The 18,751-nt window shown below is 31.8% G+C and overlaps 1 protein-coding gene across 4 annotated transcripts in view; it reads right to left on the bottom strand.

Annotated features, from left to right (window-relative positions):
• Window positions 1–18,751, bottom strand: part of LOC130898170 (forkhead box protein O-like) — a 399,489-nt gene that overhangs the window by 127,994 nt on the left and 252,744 nt on the right. Inside the window, exon 1 of one of the 4 annotated variants that reach the window (XM_057807251.1) lies at window positions 15,174–15,291. The exons of the other annotated variants lie outside the window; for them this stretch is intronic. Coding sequence (XP_057663234.1) covers window positions 15,174–15,188 — 15 coding nt within the window. The 5' untranslated portion in view covers window positions 15,189–15,291. Of the gene's footprint in view, window positions 1–15,173; window positions 15,292–18,751 lie in introns of those variants that run through there. 4 annotated transcript variants of the gene reach the window in all.

Raw genomic sequence — 18,751 nt, 5'->3', positions numbered from 1 at the left:
TGGAGCAGATAGAACAACGATAAATAAATTACGTGACGAAAAAAATAATATGGGAAATTATACGGCTCAAAGGAATCTACGATCACAAAAAATCTCAAGTATTTGGAAGTCTTTGCGATGTGGATGCAGAAATACTCAACACTATAAAGAGACGTAAATTAGGATAATTGGTAATATATGACTAAATAATGTGTAGGGAAAATATAGGGCGATACACAACATGGTTGGAAATCCTCGTCAATGGTTCGGAAAATCACCGAGTCAGCCATTTCGTGGTGAAGTAAATGAAGCAATGATAATCAATGTGATAGCCAACAATCGATAACTGTCACGGAACACAAAAAAGAAAATAGTTTGTATATTATGGTAGTTGATACTACGTATGAAGTTAATAAAAAACTACTGAAAAAAAAAACTAGTAAGCACAATGATAGACCTGTGATGATGCACGGAGCAGAGAGGATCACAATGATAAAAACACAGTACGAGGAACTAAGAATAGTAAAACGAAAGATGATTAAATAGAGAGAGAATTTCGTTTGGTTTTTTTAGATCGGTTGAGGAAATTTTTTATATTGAAGACGGAATTTTTTGGGTTTGGCCGTGATATAGGGATCAATCCTCTTCAAGGCTGTGATGAATGGTAGTGTGATGTGTAGAAGAAAAAGACTTCCGATACAAAAAGAAAAACGATACTTCTCACAATGAGACTACAATGAATGTTCATGGATGGTGAAGGTGATGTAGTTAGAAAATTAATGAAATTACTATTTATGGAGGGAAAAAAAGCGTGACACCGTTCGTTCAACGATCCAGATCAAAGTAGCTGTTAGGTAAGTATATTTACAAATGATGATAATTACTGTACGCAAAAAACTAAGAGCATGGAATATCGAAAAGACGGAAATCGATCCATATCAGTAAATGGATTTGGAAAACATTATGGCGGGGCAACCCAACAATTTTGTAGTCACTGTATTTATAGATATTATTTGCCATCTAGCAACATAAATAGTGAAAGGATGTATATAATTGTCGTCTATAATTTGAACCACGTTCCTAATCGTTAATGTTAATAATAAAAATAAAGAATTTAATATTTTTAGAGTATGAGGAGAACAACTGCGTAAATTTCAACAATTGAAGTGTCATCAACATTTTTATATATTCTTCCTAAAGAAGATTTCATTTGCAAAATAATAAGTACAACCTAATTGATTTTCAAAACTTGTCCTCTTTAACTGACATGTACAATCAAAATGATAAAACCGTATTATATGCATATACTGCTGACGTTGTTTGAATTGAATATGCCAAGTGAATATTCATGGACGTGTTTGCATAGTTCACATTTTAAGTTCAAAACGAAGCATTGACTCAAGAATGGGTAGGTCCTTATAAAAATGATTATTCTTTGTACATTTCTTAAGTTCTAATGGAATGTTTTCAAGGTACCATCTAAAAAAATATAAAAAGGGATTCAACTATTATGAATATAAGTTATTTTTCCTCAAAATTATATCAGGAAAATTAACAGAAAGTCTAATTAAATAAAAATCGGTACTAAATATCAAATTACAACTAATGAAGACTATAACATTTGAATTTACACTAGGAACAGCAGTGAGAAAAGTCATGTCAAATGTTACTTTTCATTTAGTGGCTTTAATGCGTATTTATTGACTATAATAATTACTGTTGTAGATATTTTGTAATATACAATTAATTATGGTAGATTATCAGTAGATGATACTTCAGGTAATCGTTAGTTATTAAATTTTTTGAAATTTAATTTCTGGTCGATGATTATTTTAACATTGTTACTTATTTGGAAAAATCTTTAATTTATATCCAGATATTGAAATTGGAGACGATGATATGCAGGCAATAAAAACGATCAGATAAATTTTTGTAAGCTACTGTACTATGAAATATTCATTATATGTACATGGTCTGAACAAGTTTAAACCCTGTAGATTTAAACTGCACATTTAAATCGAACCGGTAACATTTATTTCCTAAATTGGTATAACTTTCTTTGATGTTAGTGTCAAGCTTGAGCATCATGTCCCAAGTAATGTGTGATTGTCAAATTGACTTTGGAACAAAAAGATAAGCAACGATTTTGTTTGAAACATTGTGTTTCTAATGGAATGGAATGAAATTATTGAAAATGTTGCAGACGCTTTTCTCGAAAACGTTTCTCATGCGAGTCGGTCATATACTTCTGTTGACGACGATATCATCAAAAAACTTGAGAAAATGGTGCACGAAACGCTCACCATATTATGATTAATGTTTTTGGGTATGAGGTGTGTCGATGCTAGACATCACAAAAGAAACAACGTAGCAGAGTACCTCACATTCATCAATCGTATTATTACTAGTGTTGAGACGTGGGTTTATAAATATGACGTCGGAATTGCTCAAAAATCTAGCGAATGGCGTACCAATCATTAGCTGAAATCTAAAAAGCATCGTCAAAGTCGGTCAAAAATCAAAGTAATGCTCATCGTTTTCTTCAATTACTGCGACCATAAACTCATCAATAAGATCAATGAAGAGTACTATTTGGCCGCTTTAAGGAGTCTATGTGAAGCAATTAGACGTATCTGACCGTATTCGTGGGCAGACAATTCGTCACCTTCCAGCGAAACTCGCTTCAGAGAACATGCAAACAGTCCAATGAAGCCATAATAAGTAATTTGCTTAGTGCCATCATATCCGAGGCTTACAACAAATGTATGGAACATTGAATTTAACGTTTGTATGAAATGAAGATTTGTACTTGAATAAGTGGAAATACATATTTTTTTACTCAGTCTGGGTCAAATTTGATTAAATGATACGTGTATAATAATAATAATAAAGCCTATTATTCACTAGTAAATGGTTCATAATAAAACATTATTTTTTTAAAAGAGTAGCTATTATTCACGAACATGAAGTTTACAAAACTAACTGTTGATGAAGAGTTTAGATGAAATGAGGATCTCCTAAAAATTTTTGATTTTAAAGAAATATTTTGTTAAATACTTATTATTTCCCACTGAACAATATATACGGAGCTACTACATATCCAGGTATACGTCAATAGATAATTTTTCTATTTTGTGGCAGTTTAAATGAACACATGAAGACTTTCTTCAAGTCCTAGTAACAAGTATTCCATATACTTTTTACATATGCCTTACATTTTTAGATCATAAAAAGAAATGAAAGTTCTTAAGTTAGGTTAGTGGCAACGTAAAGTCTACTTTTATTTCGAGGATAAATTAAAAATGACAAAAAATCTTAAAGAAAAGTAGAATCGCCAAATAGTTTTTTCTGATGAAGCCACGATTCATATAAACGGAATGTTTAACAAACAGAACTATAAATATTGGAGCAGAGAAAATGAGTAAGACTCACACACAATATCCTAAACGTTTGGGCTAGTATCGTTAACAATAAAATTGTTGGACGTTATTTCTTTGAGGGCGCAGTTGATGATGAGGTTTATCTAGATTTATTAACTTCTTAGTGCCTACATTACAAAGGCTTTTTCCTGATGTTAATCATCCAAATGAGATAGATCGATCTATTTACTACCAAAAAGACGAAGGTCCACTACATTTTGAACGTACAGTTAGAAATTATTTAAACGAGTTTTTTTCGAATAGGTGGAAAGATCGATTTGCCAGCTAGATCCCCCGATTTGACTCCACTCGATTAGTTTTTATGGGATTATTTAAACAATATTACTGATTTGAAAGTTAGGATAACAAAAGAAACCCTGAGGTTATACAAAATATTCCAAAATTCTAAAAAATCGCCTCGGTCATTGTGAACATTTAATTTAATTGTAGATTGAAAAATACATTCTAAACAACATGCGACATTATTATCTTCATTATACGTAAAGTTTTGTGATAAAGACATTATCAAAATTTTACATCTTAAAAATTGATTTTCTCAGTCATTTAAAAAACTTTATATTGCTGAACAGAGGACTAAAATCCCTTTTCAATAAGATGCCACACGACACCCTTTCTTATTTAAAATTTACGAGGGGGCGCTGGAGGGGGATAATATTTTCATAATGTAAATTGTCAATTTAATCAGTGAACCTCCTATATATAAAATCAGTTTCAACCATGCAAAGTTTAATATAAGAAAAAGAAGAAACCATCAATACAAAGGATTTATAGTTACATTGTAATTAATAAACAAACTTATAAATTTCGTTTTTCTGTATCTTTTCTATCAAAATCTTTGATTGTATTCTATTCTGTATTATTATTATTAACTGTATCTCTATGCTATGTCATAGCATATCGTATTGATGAATTCTTAATCTATTTACTAAATATTGAGATATTTATACCATGTAAACATTATAAAAAATTATTACAAGGAAACCATCATATATTAATCCTTTCATTTTGTGGACTACTGGAATATTTTTATGATGTATTATGACCTTAATAACTTTCAATTTCATATTTACTAGGATAATTTGTACGTAGGGTAAGTAAAGGTCTAAGAATTTAAAAATCAACATTAAACTGTTATTACATTTCAAGTGGAATATTTCGTTGATTATTTGCACACAACTCGAAAGATACGATTGGAGAAAATGATTATCATTGAAAATAATTTTATTATCAACAATTAAATAACTTAATTAATATATTCAAATAACTCCGCAGATAACCTGTGAAATATGAGTTTAATAACACGACCTTTGGACACAAATGATGAACAATGTGACATTGTTATTAACAAGACGCAAGAAAAATTTTAAAAACTATTGAACAGTATTACGACTTTATGTTGTCTTAACTTAAACTTACTGAAATCGATGCTGAAGGCAAACAAAAAGTATTTAAGAATCTATATTTACTCATTAAAAATGCTGCGAATTAAAAGAAATTCGTTTTAAGCTATTATGCATGTTGAAATTTCTGTCCACATGAATGTATATGTTTTAACACAATCTTTATACAATGTTGTTTGTGATGTATAATTTTATGAAATGTAAACGATGATACTTCTGTAATACTTTGACAATGACTTTGTGCTTCCACCTTGGAGAATGTCTCAAATATTCATAAAATTACACATTATCTGTTTGGATTCTTGTCGACAGAGTTTAAATGTATTTTTACTATCATGCCAACTGGCCATTCAAAATATCTCGCTGTTCATGTGAGTTCTTCATAAGAACAATAAAATAAAAATTTGAGTTCACTGAAAAAGTGTGATTTAAATATGTCCAATCTAACATTGCCTTCGAAAAGTTCGACATTTATAACGGTTAACGTACTCAGAACGTGTTTTTATACGAGTGCTATTTGAGTTGTTCACAGAAACTTGAAACATTCATCTCGGTCAAAAAATAGAATTAAATCTGTCAGAATAGTCAGGTTGAGGGATACGGTTGGATATCGCCTAATTTGACAATTGCTTAAAAAACAACTGTCAATTTGCGACGAATCATGGATCTTTCAATACGAACCAAATCCAACAAAACTTTTTCGCGCACAAAGCACTGCGTCGCCTCTTTCACATGTTTTGGAAGTACCTCAATCGAAATGGAAAAAATTCTTCGACAATTCGTTCAAACGCATGCAAAAGTTTATTGACCTTAATGGAGAATATTTTGAAAAAGGATAAAGCCATATCCAATTATAAATATTTGTTTTTATTAGTCTATCTGAAAAGTTGAGGAACAACCCTCGTATTGACTAACACAAGATCATAATTTACTATAATAGTCAATTAGCAACGGTTGCAATTTAATTAAAAAACTTATTTTATTGATTTTGAATGGAATTATAAAAACCAAACTACTTTGAAATATATTATACTGATATAAATATTAACTTACGTCATGTCCATATATTATTTAATTTCAATAAATTCTGGTCATGTAATAACAGTGATTTATGCTTCTCTCAAATTGTCAGTAAGTCCTTGTTTGTTCTCCTGGGACACTCCTGTTACATTCTTGCAATACGTTATAAAAGGAATTACTTTTTTAGAAGTGAGATTAAATAAAATGCTAGATACGAGTATATAGGTAGTAATAACTTATTATAGACATTATAGATTATCGTCAAGAAATAAGATACATTACCAGATACTGTACATAAGCCCTTTTGTGGTATCAGCTACAGTGAATAGAGAAAACATTGGAAAAGAAGTTTGATAGAGATAAAACTAGTTAGTGAGACAATCTACAGATATTGAGACAGGCAAAGACTCTCCTGGGAAACTATAAACAGAGAAGATCTGCTGAATGTATCAACCTAAGTAAGAACAATCTACGGATACTCACAGGAGCCCCACATGAAGATGCTAGCAGATGATGCGACGTGAAACTTCTGTTGGACGAAACCTCTATCCACATTCTTTCCCACAGTCTAAATTTTCTAAGAGGAGTGAGATCAATAGATCAGCTACAAAGACCAACGATTCACAGTATGCACAGCACATAGGTACCCTCTTGTTGTTTGAGTCACTACTAAAAATATCAACACTGAAAAAGAGCGTCTTTCCTTTTTTTGACCAATCTTTTAGATCTTTAACGGAAACATAACATACTTTATGTTCTGATCTTGTTCATGAAGATTACTTGCAAAATCTGTTTTTTAATTATAGGAAACATGAAGTGCGGTTAGTTGAATAATAAACAAAATATTAAATGCTAACATAAAAATAAATACAACCTTTTTGGCTAGAAAATTTAGTTTACCAGTGCTAGTAACTTACATTTTCATATTATTTCAAAATTTAGTTTAATACTTACGATTATTAGGATTTTGTAATATATTTAATACATACCTGAAAAAAAAAATTATTATTAGCATTTATGAATTGGTTGATATGTTAATGAAAAATTCGATGATTTGAGATAATTTATGAATGTGATTTGAAAATGTATTCGTTACGTAAATGGGTACAAGGCAATTAAATCGTATTACGCCGGTCCGGTTTTTGGTAGTTGCATAATTTGATTAATTTTACTATAAAACGATAGTTGATATAGATTTTGATTATCATATTTAGTACCCCAGAAACAATGAAATAAAGTTACTTTCGCTCAAAAGGGTATTCCGTTTTCCGATTTTTATTCCTACAAACAAAGTATTATCAATTATACGAGGATGTTCCCAGAAATACCTGGCCTGTCCTAGAGATGGCGATAGTTGCTTGAAACATATCACTGTATTAGAAAGTGCACAATCTATACAAAATGTTTCAAGTTTGAAGACGCCACATTGTTTAGTGTTTGATTGGCAACTATCTATACAATACTTTTATTTGAAAGGCATTATCCCAACCCATATAAAACTTGTACTACATTCTATTATTGATAAGAATACTCCTTCGTTATCCCCGTAAAATATTGGGTAAGCGAGTTTAAACGAGGAGGGACAACCTGGAAGACCAGCATCAACCAAATGAGGTAACGATTCCAGAAATGTTGAAGAAAATGTACGAAGCGGTACTGGATGATCGTCGACTTAAAGTGCGCGATCTAGCAGACATAGTAGGCATTCCAAAAAGTGCCGTACATTGCGTATTAACTGAAAATTTTTGCATATGGTTTCATAACCATGGATGAAACGTGGGTCCATCACTTCACACTCGAAACCAAAAGCAATAAAAAATGGACTGAAAAGGGAGAGCCGGCTCCAAAGAAAGCAATTACCGTTTCATTTGCAAGTAAGGCCATGTTGTCGATTTTTGGAATGCGCGTGGGATAATTTCCATTAATAATAATCCTTGAAAAAGGAGAAACTATCAACGGCGAGTGTTATGCGAACTCAGTGCAACGAAGAAATCGAGCAAAAACGGCCGCATTAGGCTAAGAACAAAGAGTGGTTTCATCAAGACCAAAATTAATTATTTGAAGTTTGAATTATTATCTCATGCATATATTCGCCAGATTTAGTCCTCTCGAACTATTTTCTATTCTCAAACTAGAAAAAATGGCTAAGTGGCCAAAGACTTTCCAACAATGAAGGCAGTTCTTAGCTATTTTTAGGAGCTTGACGATTTTTATTATAAAAATGGGATCGACTTATTGAACATTGCTGGGGAAGGTGTATGTAGCTAAAATGAAGTTACGTTGAAAAATAAATATATTTTTTTCCAAAATTTTTGTGTTTTCATTTTTGGGCCAAGTGCTTCTGGGACCATCCTCGAATATTCCTTTTATTTATAAGTTCTAATGATTCATATTTCACTAAAATTGGAAAAAAAAATGTATGTAATGAATAAATAAAATTTAAAAGATACTTAATTTTGCATAACAATTGATCTACTATGAATCTATTTAAAATGCTGAACTTCGGATTCTCTTTACAATTATTTTCTACAAATTAAAGACGCAGAAAAATTTCTTGTACTCTCGTCTAATAATTCATTCATGAATCCATTTCGTGACTGTCCTCTTTAAGTCTAACTGATTATAGATAATAGCGTTCTACATCTAATACGAATTTTTTATTTCTTAAAGGGTACCGAGATAATGCTTACAATACCTACAATAACTGATGGATAACTGTAAATTTGATTAGGCGTAATCATTTGGAATTAAATATTCCTTATAATTTATAAGATCATAAGGTTTTTCTTTTTGCCACAGTATGATGCATCAAAATGACATTATACTTATATTGTTTTTCCATATTTATTTTGAATATCTGCAAACCCTTCATTGTTTGTTGTATTATGTCGTCCACAGCTAATTTACATCCAATCGAATCTTTGGCTATCATCATTGATCGAAATTCTCATATTGTTAATCATTTCTATAATTCTGTGCATGATAATATTGAGTAGTGAAATGCTTAAGCTGCTTTTTTGGACAGTCTTGTTCTGGATTGGATCCTTGTTATATTTCCGGTGTTCAGATCTTTAAATACGTTTGGGATATTTATCATCTATATTGTTCTCAAGAATCCTTGATACTCATTGGTAGTTTACCAAATGCTTTTGTGACGTTAATTGACTACCACCTTCAGTCTGTTTTATCTGAATCCCTGTTGTTTGAATCTCATCTTTAAGTTTCATCGCTGTGGTTTTACAACTGAGCCTAACAAAGTTGAGTTGAGAGATATGCACGGTATGACACCGTATATCTATTCTTCTAGCATGAAGTAACTAGTGCCTTATCTAGTTTCTCTCCTTCATATTTGATAAACTAATTGATATCTCATCCATATTATAGAGGCATTATGATTTTTGCAAATTTGTTCTATTCATTTTATTTGTTGTTCAGTCCAAATTCTGAACTTTTAGATTTAGTAATGGAGGCTGATTTTAGGAAGCTAAATTTAGTTATATTCAAGTGCTACTAAACACGGAAAACTTTGTTATTGATGCTATAAGAATAAATTAGATCTGACTATTCGATCACTTTGGTAGCCGATTACAACTTGTGTTTATTCGAGGAAGTATGACAGCTACGCGTTATATGATATTCTAGGCATCTAAAAATCCTTTTTATTTATATAATGTACGTCAAAGCCTGATTACCAAAACATCGAACATGTACGAGATATGACGTGACAGAAACCGTCCATTGTCCAATTTATATTAATACTCACAGTTTCTAAAGTAGTAGGTACTACTAAGTTAAAGCAGACATAAACTTCTTTTATGGATGTCCAAATGTGTAAAAAAGGTGTATTCAGGTAGTTGTTAAAACATTTTTAGACATATTAACATAGATAACGCAATTGAATAATTTAACTTGTAGTTTCACAGGCCATTGGACAATAAATATGACAAGAGTTTTAGTAGGTAATTCAGGCTGCAAAAATAGTTTCAATTTCGCGGAATCAATCCAGTATTATTTGATTATTACACAATAAGAAGGGACAATGAAAATTATTGATATATTTCACCACATTCCAATTTTTTTTGCGTTACCTTTTTTATAACCTCGTACATACTTCCGTGTTAGGGTTCTCTAATTGATTGCAGGTAATGCTTCTTCAAGCTACAAAGGGAGACGCGAGGGAGTAGTTACTTATTATAGTGAATGGAGGGGTGTGGCGGATCCCATCGTAACTGTCAACTGTCGTCGTTATATTGTGACCTCATCAGTCATCACGACCGCCACCGGCCAACACTAGAACTCGCATGTGGCGGCAGCGGCAACGGATCTTTTTGTATTTCTGTTGCTTTATAAGGGTTTCGATGTGAGTGCTAGGCTGATATATCCAGGGGTGGAGGTAGAAAATATATTAAAATCTTTGAAAATATTTAGTTTTAAGATGCTTCTAGTTAATGTTGTATTGAATAACTAACAATGTCTACTATTGGCATTTGGTCGTCTGTTTTTACACTTTTTTGTGATAATTGTCACCTTTTTCAACCTCTAATTCTGATGTCTTAAAATTCGACAACATCTATTCTGTTATATTTTTAAATGACAGTTGGTTACTTTTTCCGTACTATAAGTTAAAGAACTTCCCCTATGTGTAACAGTTTTTCATTTTAAATTTTTTAATCTAAGGGCACAAGGCAAATTTTTCTTTGGTGTAGTTTTAGTTCCCTCTTTAGAGGTTTGCTGTTGGAATTTTTTTGAAAATTGCTTTCTGAGAACTTCTCCTCATAGTTGGAGTGACGCAACAATTTAAGTTGTACAAAAGTATGAATAGTTGTCCATGGTGTTAATATTATTACGCACTTACACTACTAATGTTACGTTATCTTTAACCAACGCATTTCGACGGACACTTTTTCATTTGTAATCATTAGCAATTCTTTTCATTCGGTATTCTTCTCTTACTTCTGTTAATTTCTTCATGCTTCTATTTATCTCGCTTTATTATCCTTGCTTCTATATTTTGCTTGCTTTCTTTATCACTCTGATTTCAATTAGCAATTTAAAATAATAGAATGATGCAGAAAGTTCTCCACAATTTAAAAAAAGAATACACTCAATAAACTATTTCCGTATCATTCCAGGATTATCGTGAAAGCATAGAAATTAAAAGTTTTTAGTATTTCAATTTTCTTGTTGACTTCATAGAAGTGATTCTTCAGAGCATTCAATCATGGTAACCATAAGAATAGTGTTGTCACTACTTACGAAGTTTTTTGGGTTATGTCTTTATCCACGGATTCATGATTTACTTCCAATATCGATATTATGAACCTTTAAAGCTTTGAAATAAATGAAGAATGTAAAAACAATAAGAATGTTGTATTGGGTTATCAATATTAATGAAAGTTAGTCAATAAAAACATAATATAGCATATTATAATTAATTAATATTGGAAAATCACACGGAGTTACATCTATGAAAATGATATTCGTTTGTTTACTTTAGCAAAATAAAATTTTGATACGCATCCTAGAAAAATATCTGGAAGGTCATTTGAGTTTGAGAATTGAGGATATTTTTCATGAAACCGCTGAATACCATATATTAATCATAAAATAAAAAAATTACATCACAATATTTGAAATTTAAATGTGTTTGCAGTGTCTATTGTGAAACATGTATCTCAAAAATACATTCAAAAATACATTGAGTGTTGTTTTAAGAAGAATTAAACTATAAAAGAAGCTAACGATAGTTGATGATGTTGACAGAGAATGTTGTGTGATATGAGCAATCTGTCCATGGGAATGAATCAGTTAAAAACGAGAAATGATCGAGAAGTCCTTTCACCTCAAAAACATATGAAAAAAAGTGGACAAACTTGTTGATTGAAACAGATGTTTGACTATTCCAAAGCTCAAAATCTCGAACGAGCTATACACTCTTTAACGATTGAATTGCAAATTAAAAAAAAACGTGCCAAATTCAATTGTGCCAAATTGTCTTGATGAAAATCCATATTTCATTGCTAAGACTTTCAGTGAAGATGAAAGATGGGCTATGACTATTACCTTGAGATAAATATTTAGAATTCTCAATGGAAAATAAGTTTTTTCATTGTTTTGCAATTATCCTGCGCCGTGTATCAACTCAACCAATAATAAAAATGTGACAGAAAGGAACCTTCCAGAAATGCTTCCAGTTATAGAATCGACGTTAGGTCAAGTGCATTGCCAGTGGGGAACTGTACTTTTCAAGAGATTAATTAACTTTTCACTCTTCAGTTTGGTACTATGAAATAATAATATTTTGCATTCACGTGAAAGTTGAGAAAGGCCAGTAAGAAAATTAATTAATAATAAAATAGAGAACGTTATTTTCTTTTAAGCCAATCCTAATCTCAATATTGTGTCCAAATAATATATATCATCAATATATGAAGAAAAATTATCATATTGTAAATTACTTCCGTTGGATCCGTTACTTCCATCTTAGATTTTATTGTACGATCTACAATCTGATGTTCCTTATCTATAAGATCCTTTTTATATTGATTATTTTTATTGTTTTAAGGTTTTAAGTTCGAGTATATTATTTGGTTATCATCAAATAATAAATACGATAAAAATGACCAAAATTTTTCCATATAATATTTCACAATTTCATTTAAGCCTATCCATCCACCTCGCTAAACTGAAACTTTGATAATACTCTCCCGCTTTGTTCCAAATTTTTATTTTAGAACAGTCATAAAAACTAATGTATTGACTTTCGTGATAATCAAATTATCAATAAATATAAATTTTCGATTATCTACTGTAAACGAGTGTTTTTCCAAAAGTAAAACTTCCGAACTACGTTTTCAATTTGTTGGTGAGCGTTGTTACTGACTGGACGTGCGTAATACCATCACCATAAATCTTTGCGGTGGTTATAACTTCACCATAATAATGTCCGAACAATATTTAACGAAGCACCAAATAGGACTTCCAACAAAGCTCATCTGACTCTCGAATTAAAAATGCATCTCAAAGATAAAATGGTTTTATGACAAAAGTAATGAGTGAATACACTGCCTCTTGGCGTGCTTCTCGTTGTTTACGCCGATGATGTCATAGTTGTGATCACCGAACAATCTGCAGAATTAGCGCAGCTTAAATAGAACCAGACAATGGGATGGGTAGAGGGATGGATGACAGATCAAGGACTTCACCTCGCTACGGAAAATACTGAGCTGATGTTTCTCACGAGGTAACGGATACAGACAAGACTACCCATTGAGATCGGGACAGACGAAATAGAGTCTAGATGCGAAATAAAGTATTTGAGAGTGAATTTATATAAAAAGATGTCTTTTTAGCCCCACAAACGGAAGACGATGGCAAATATTAACCGACCACAGCCGGAGAAACGAAGGCTGCTGATGGACGACTACTCACTCAATTCATCTATATGGGGCGGAGGTGGTCAGACACCCTGAGAATAAAGAAATATTGCAAAGCGATGACGATTGTACAGAGACTAGATGCACTGAAAATCGCCAGATCCTACCGGACTGTCTCTGCAAAAGCTGTCCTAGTAGTGACAGGTATAATTCCCGTCGACCCCGTGAAGCAGCTCAGATATATCACACGACAGAATGCGGCAAAAATCGAACGCACTAGAACGAAGGACAAAAGAGAAATCAGCCGAATGGACGCGACGACTAATAAAAGACCTTAGACTGGTGACCAAAAGGAAAATGAAGGACAAACACCTAAGGGTACGTAGTGTAGAAACGACACGTCTTTCAACTGGAGGGTTTGAGAAAGGAGATAGAGGAGAATATACGCAGCATGAATCCTGATAATATCATCCAGGTGATGCTACACAAGGTAGAATGTTGGCAACTGATTTGGAAGGTGTAGTTCAAGACAAAATAAAAGAAAACCATATAATAATTTTCTCTTCCTGCTATTTTTCCGGCTTTTTTGTTCGAAATAAGTATTTCCTCTAAAAGTTTCTCTTCATTTGGTCCTATTGCTCTCCTATCTCTAGGTTAATCCTCTTTGCATTTTTCTTGATTTACATACCTCAATCTTATATTTAACAGTTTGGAGTAGAAAACTGCGTATTTGAATTCTTTTAACAAAAAATACTTAAAATCTAAACTAAAGTCTAAATATATATTAAAATGCAGGATTGCCTCTCGGATGGTGATTTGAATTCTTATTTTATTGAACTAATATGAAGATAGTTCGACTTTTGGGACAAACCTTGTAATTAGTAATACAATAGGTATTGAATAAATGTCAATATAATATTATGATATACAGTAAAAATGTATGCGCAATAAAATTTACTTTATAACCACACCACAAACGACATCGTTTTTTAACAATAGATAATAATTTTTGACCTAGTTACAGATATAAAAAACCCTTTTATTTTATTAACTGATACAAATATTAGTGAAAATTTGAATGAGTAATAATATATTATTAAGTTAGAATAGTAGACGTTTTAAAGGAAACTATTGGGTCTCCTAGTTGACTATATAAATTTTGAGCCTTTTTCGGAATACGATTTTATTTAGGATTCAAGTAATCGCCCCCTACATTGATGAACTTTTAGCTTCTCTAACTTAAAAGCCTGGAGCCAATCAAATGCTCTAACAAAATTCATGAATTGCTTCATCTATATGATGCTTCGTGAAACATCGATCTCGTAAATGTTTAATCAGCGAATAGGGTAGATGTTCAATTATTGTCACAATATTTCCATGTAACAATTAAACGGTCTGCCTAGCAGTATGTGACAAAATTCAAAGGCTTCAGGTAAATATTTTGCGGTGTACCATTTTACTGTGTCATATACACTGCGAACCAAAGGATATATTATGTCCCACTGTTTATAGCTAATCTGTTAATCCTACTCCTTTTAAAAAGTTCGAAGTATGGGATGGCTGTAACTACATTTCAAGCTTAATTGCTTTCACTATTATTGTACCGCGGAAGGAAAGTGAGAACATAATTTCAATGATAGACCTTTGCTTTTTCGGCATTGTTTTTGTTGATGAATCTTCGTGAACCCACACAAATGGTTATCTAGCGGGTAGAAATACCATAAATTATGTTACATCACCTTTTACTACTTCACACGATATCCACCATTATATAATATTTCCAACGTTTCCCGGATAATTCTTACTCACTCGGCCTTTTGTAAATCATTAGTGTATATGGCACCTAACATTTTTTTCATATAAAAATATAAAATTTAATTTATTGGTACATATCCACAACCAAGACTTTTCTCAATCGCTTTATAGGTATGTCCTGGATTTATCCTATGTCCACTTACCAGTACATGCCTCATCACCAAGCAATATCCGTCCTCTTACCAGTGAAACACAGTTGCTCGAGAAGGACTTCCATAACCAAATGCAAGTTGCAACCGTTCAGGCCTTTTTTGTGTTTACATAAGCTGAAAATCAAATCATAGTGAGCACATATTTTCTTGATCATACTATCTGAAAGCATCGGCTCAACTGCAATCAAAGCTTACTACTTAAGAATGGTGATAATCGGATAATCGGTTTATGTAAAAATGATCTACATATATTACCAGTGGGAGATTTTTAAATGCAATACATTTAAGAAAAATGGAGTATAAAAATTCCTCCGATTTAGATCAACATAATTTTTTTTCTGTCCAATATAACAATGTATCTCAATATTAGAAGCTACTGAAATTACAATTTAACCAAAGCTTCTATGAGAAGTTTGGCGACTTAGCTCGTTGTATTTTCTATTTTTTTTTCTTTAAACAATGTCTTTTCCGCGAGAAGATCGTTCATAATTTTGTTTATTGTAATGTTAACTATTTTTTAATGAAATTGGTTACTGAAGAACTTAAATCAACTCGAGAAGTGTTCTGTGTTAATAATGGCGATGTGTGGTCTGGAATTATCGTATGTATCATATCAAATTTATCGGCACTGTATCGTGCAAACGATACCAAGATCCTGAAGAACTTCTTCAATGTATCTACGTGCATTTATGGTTAATCAAAACATATGCTGTTTGCAGAATTACTATAAAAAAGCCAATGTTGAACGTTAATCTGTCCTGAGATTATCGTTCATTAGCCCCATCTTAGAATTTAATGTAACTTATCTGGCTAGAGTAATTGACGAATGCTACCCTTCTTGTTAACTCTACACTGCCTGATAATGGTGAGCTTTTGTTTTAGTTAGTATACTATAATACGTTATATTTTTTAGCAAAAATATACAAAATCGATAATCAACAAAATATATGCCTTAGTCTTAAATATTCACACAAATTTTCTTTTCTACTAACAAATTCTCGCCGCCCATGACAACGCAATCGATAAATATACTCAAGTTCCGTATATTACATTTTAATGATTCTTGTCAGAACATCTTCAGGGCTTTTTTTTTCTACTAACAAGAAAGCTTTCTAAGGTTCATCCGGAATATAGCATTGGTTTGAGAATGTTTATCTACAAATTTACCTCCGGACACATAGATCGAATCAAACGAATAACTGAATAAGTTATCGAAACTTTTTTCGTAAATCTTTAGATTAACACAAAACAAAATGGACGAATACTTTAATATCGGATTACTTCTATAATGTATCCATTCAAATATTATCAATTAAATTAACTATGATTTCATATATAAATTTTATTACTTAACGATTTATAAAAAAATATGTTGAAGGTTAGATCGTCGTCTGGCATTCGAATGGTCGCGGGTTCAATCAATTTTACACCGAAAATTTTAGTTTGTAATGTATTCTAGAATATGAATTTTTTAAATGTCATTCTCAACTTCTTTATTAATATGGAAGAACTTCATTCTTCAATACTCATTATTTACAGTATTTTGATGTCACAAGTGACTGCAACTTTGGTGAGAAGTGAGATTCACTACCACAATATCTACAATTAAATCAATTTTTCTGTCATTAGGAATTTGTGAGTTGTCAAAACGAGATAATAGAAAAGCCTCTAATTAAAAATGCGTTCCGTGGCATGTGACACTTTTGTCAACTATCCATATGCAGATCTGGATTTCTGAATTCATTAAATGGATGTTTAAATTTGAGTAAATTCATCACAACTACCTTAAAACAAATTAAGTATGTTTGTATCAAGATTATATCAAAATATATTAGGTTATTAATTTTTTGTTTCAAGACTCCAGAAGTGGCAGACAGTTTTTGCTTCATACGACATTACCAAATTATTCAAAGAGTCTACGTTAATTACTTTTACAGACAATATGGTGATCGTGAATAGCGCCAATCTCGTTTAATTGGAATTTATTAAAGAAACTAGCTTAGCTCAGGGCGATTATAAATAAAGTAGAAAAAGTTTTTACATCGTTTGGTTGTCATAAAGGTAATCACCTTGAATATTATAGTTTATATATGGACAACAGCGCCGTTGATATTCAAGAATCTAATTATTCAGATTATCTATGAGCAAAGATTATTCCATATTAATAATCTATATACTTCCTTCTGTAGATCGTTGTCTCAATAAATATTCAGTTGCGCAAAATAGACCTGATCGATACAATTATTTTACAAAACTTTGCACAACTTTTAATTCTCATGGATTGAGAAATGTCAATTGATAAAGATGGAGTTGTTAGTTGTTTGATATTGTGCAAGACTTTTGTTATTTCATCATAGCTGCCTTTAACTAAAACTAAACATTTTTCTCTCTTGTATAGCTGCTGAAACTGACTACTGGAAAATCAAATAATGAAGTAATAATTGCCATAAAAACCAACAAGAGGATAAAAGAAGCAGAAAATGAAAAAGTTAGTTTTGCAGTAGCTTGTCAAAGCAATTGATCCTATTTGCTATTGTGAGATTTTGCACTTAATGAGCTGAGTTTCATAAACGCATGTTCAAAATATGCAATAGCGAGATCGACAGATAATGGTAGAATCACCATGTCTTCTCGCTATATCCGCAATATCCTACAGGATCGCCAAGGCTTCACTATACCTTCTTACATGTACATTATTCTAGAAGAAACAAACACGTTTTGATATTTTGAAGTGTCTCTATTGAATTTCTCTTTTTTTCTATGTATCATATACTTAAGTCGGCATAAGTTGGGCACAGAAAAAATGCAGCGTCAAAATTAATTTATTAAAAGAAATTAGAAAAGGGATTTGAAGAAGGGTTACTGAAAGTGTAAATTCATGCCCATCTTGATCATTGCATTTACGGCAACGTTTCTCAACGGAAAGAAAGGTACGGCAAAGCATGTCAAGCTATCCACGAAGAGTTTCAAATCCTTCTTCAATTAATTCGGGAAGGGTGCGTTATCCTCCAGCAAAAACTTGGACCTCGAGAAGGCTGCACTGGAAGAAATCACAGGGTGTCAGGTGACATGACCTGACATTTGACTTTGACATTTTCCCACGTAAATTTTCGAGCATATCCAGATAACTGACCGATCACGCGACCCTCAAAAAAGTACGTACCCACGAAATCTCCCGCATAGATAGCTGCTCATTCGAGATCGTCGCCGAGTTCTATATGTTGTTATATATACTGGGTTGTCGTCCTAGTTTGTAAGGATAATAAGTCTATTGTGGGAAACTCTAGCTGACACAATATTTTTGAATAAATAAAATAAATATGTAATACTTATATATCTACTAATAAGTAGATTGAATTATTGTAATAAACAAATGGATTTGTGGTAGTTGATAAATACCTTAATAATTTGTAATGTTTAATAACTAGTAAAATAGTAATAATAATATCTAGTAATAAAGTAAAATATTTAAATGGAATGGAAATAAAACGGTCCATTGCATTACCCGACATATATGAAAATATTCATAGAATGCTAATCAAGTGTGTTGATTTTTATTAGTGTCGTTC

Source organism: Diorhabda carinulata, chromosome 9 (genome assembly GCF_026250575.1).
Source record: "Diorhabda carinulata isolate Delta chromosome 9, icDioCari1.1, whole genome shotgun sequence".
NCBI classification, from domain to species: Eukaryota; Metazoa; Arthropoda; class Insecta; order Coleoptera; family Chrysomelidae; genus Diorhabda; species Diorhabda carinulata.
The sequence above is the reverse complement of the archived record's forward strand: the minus strand, read 5'-3'. Positions and strand labels throughout refer to the sequence as shown.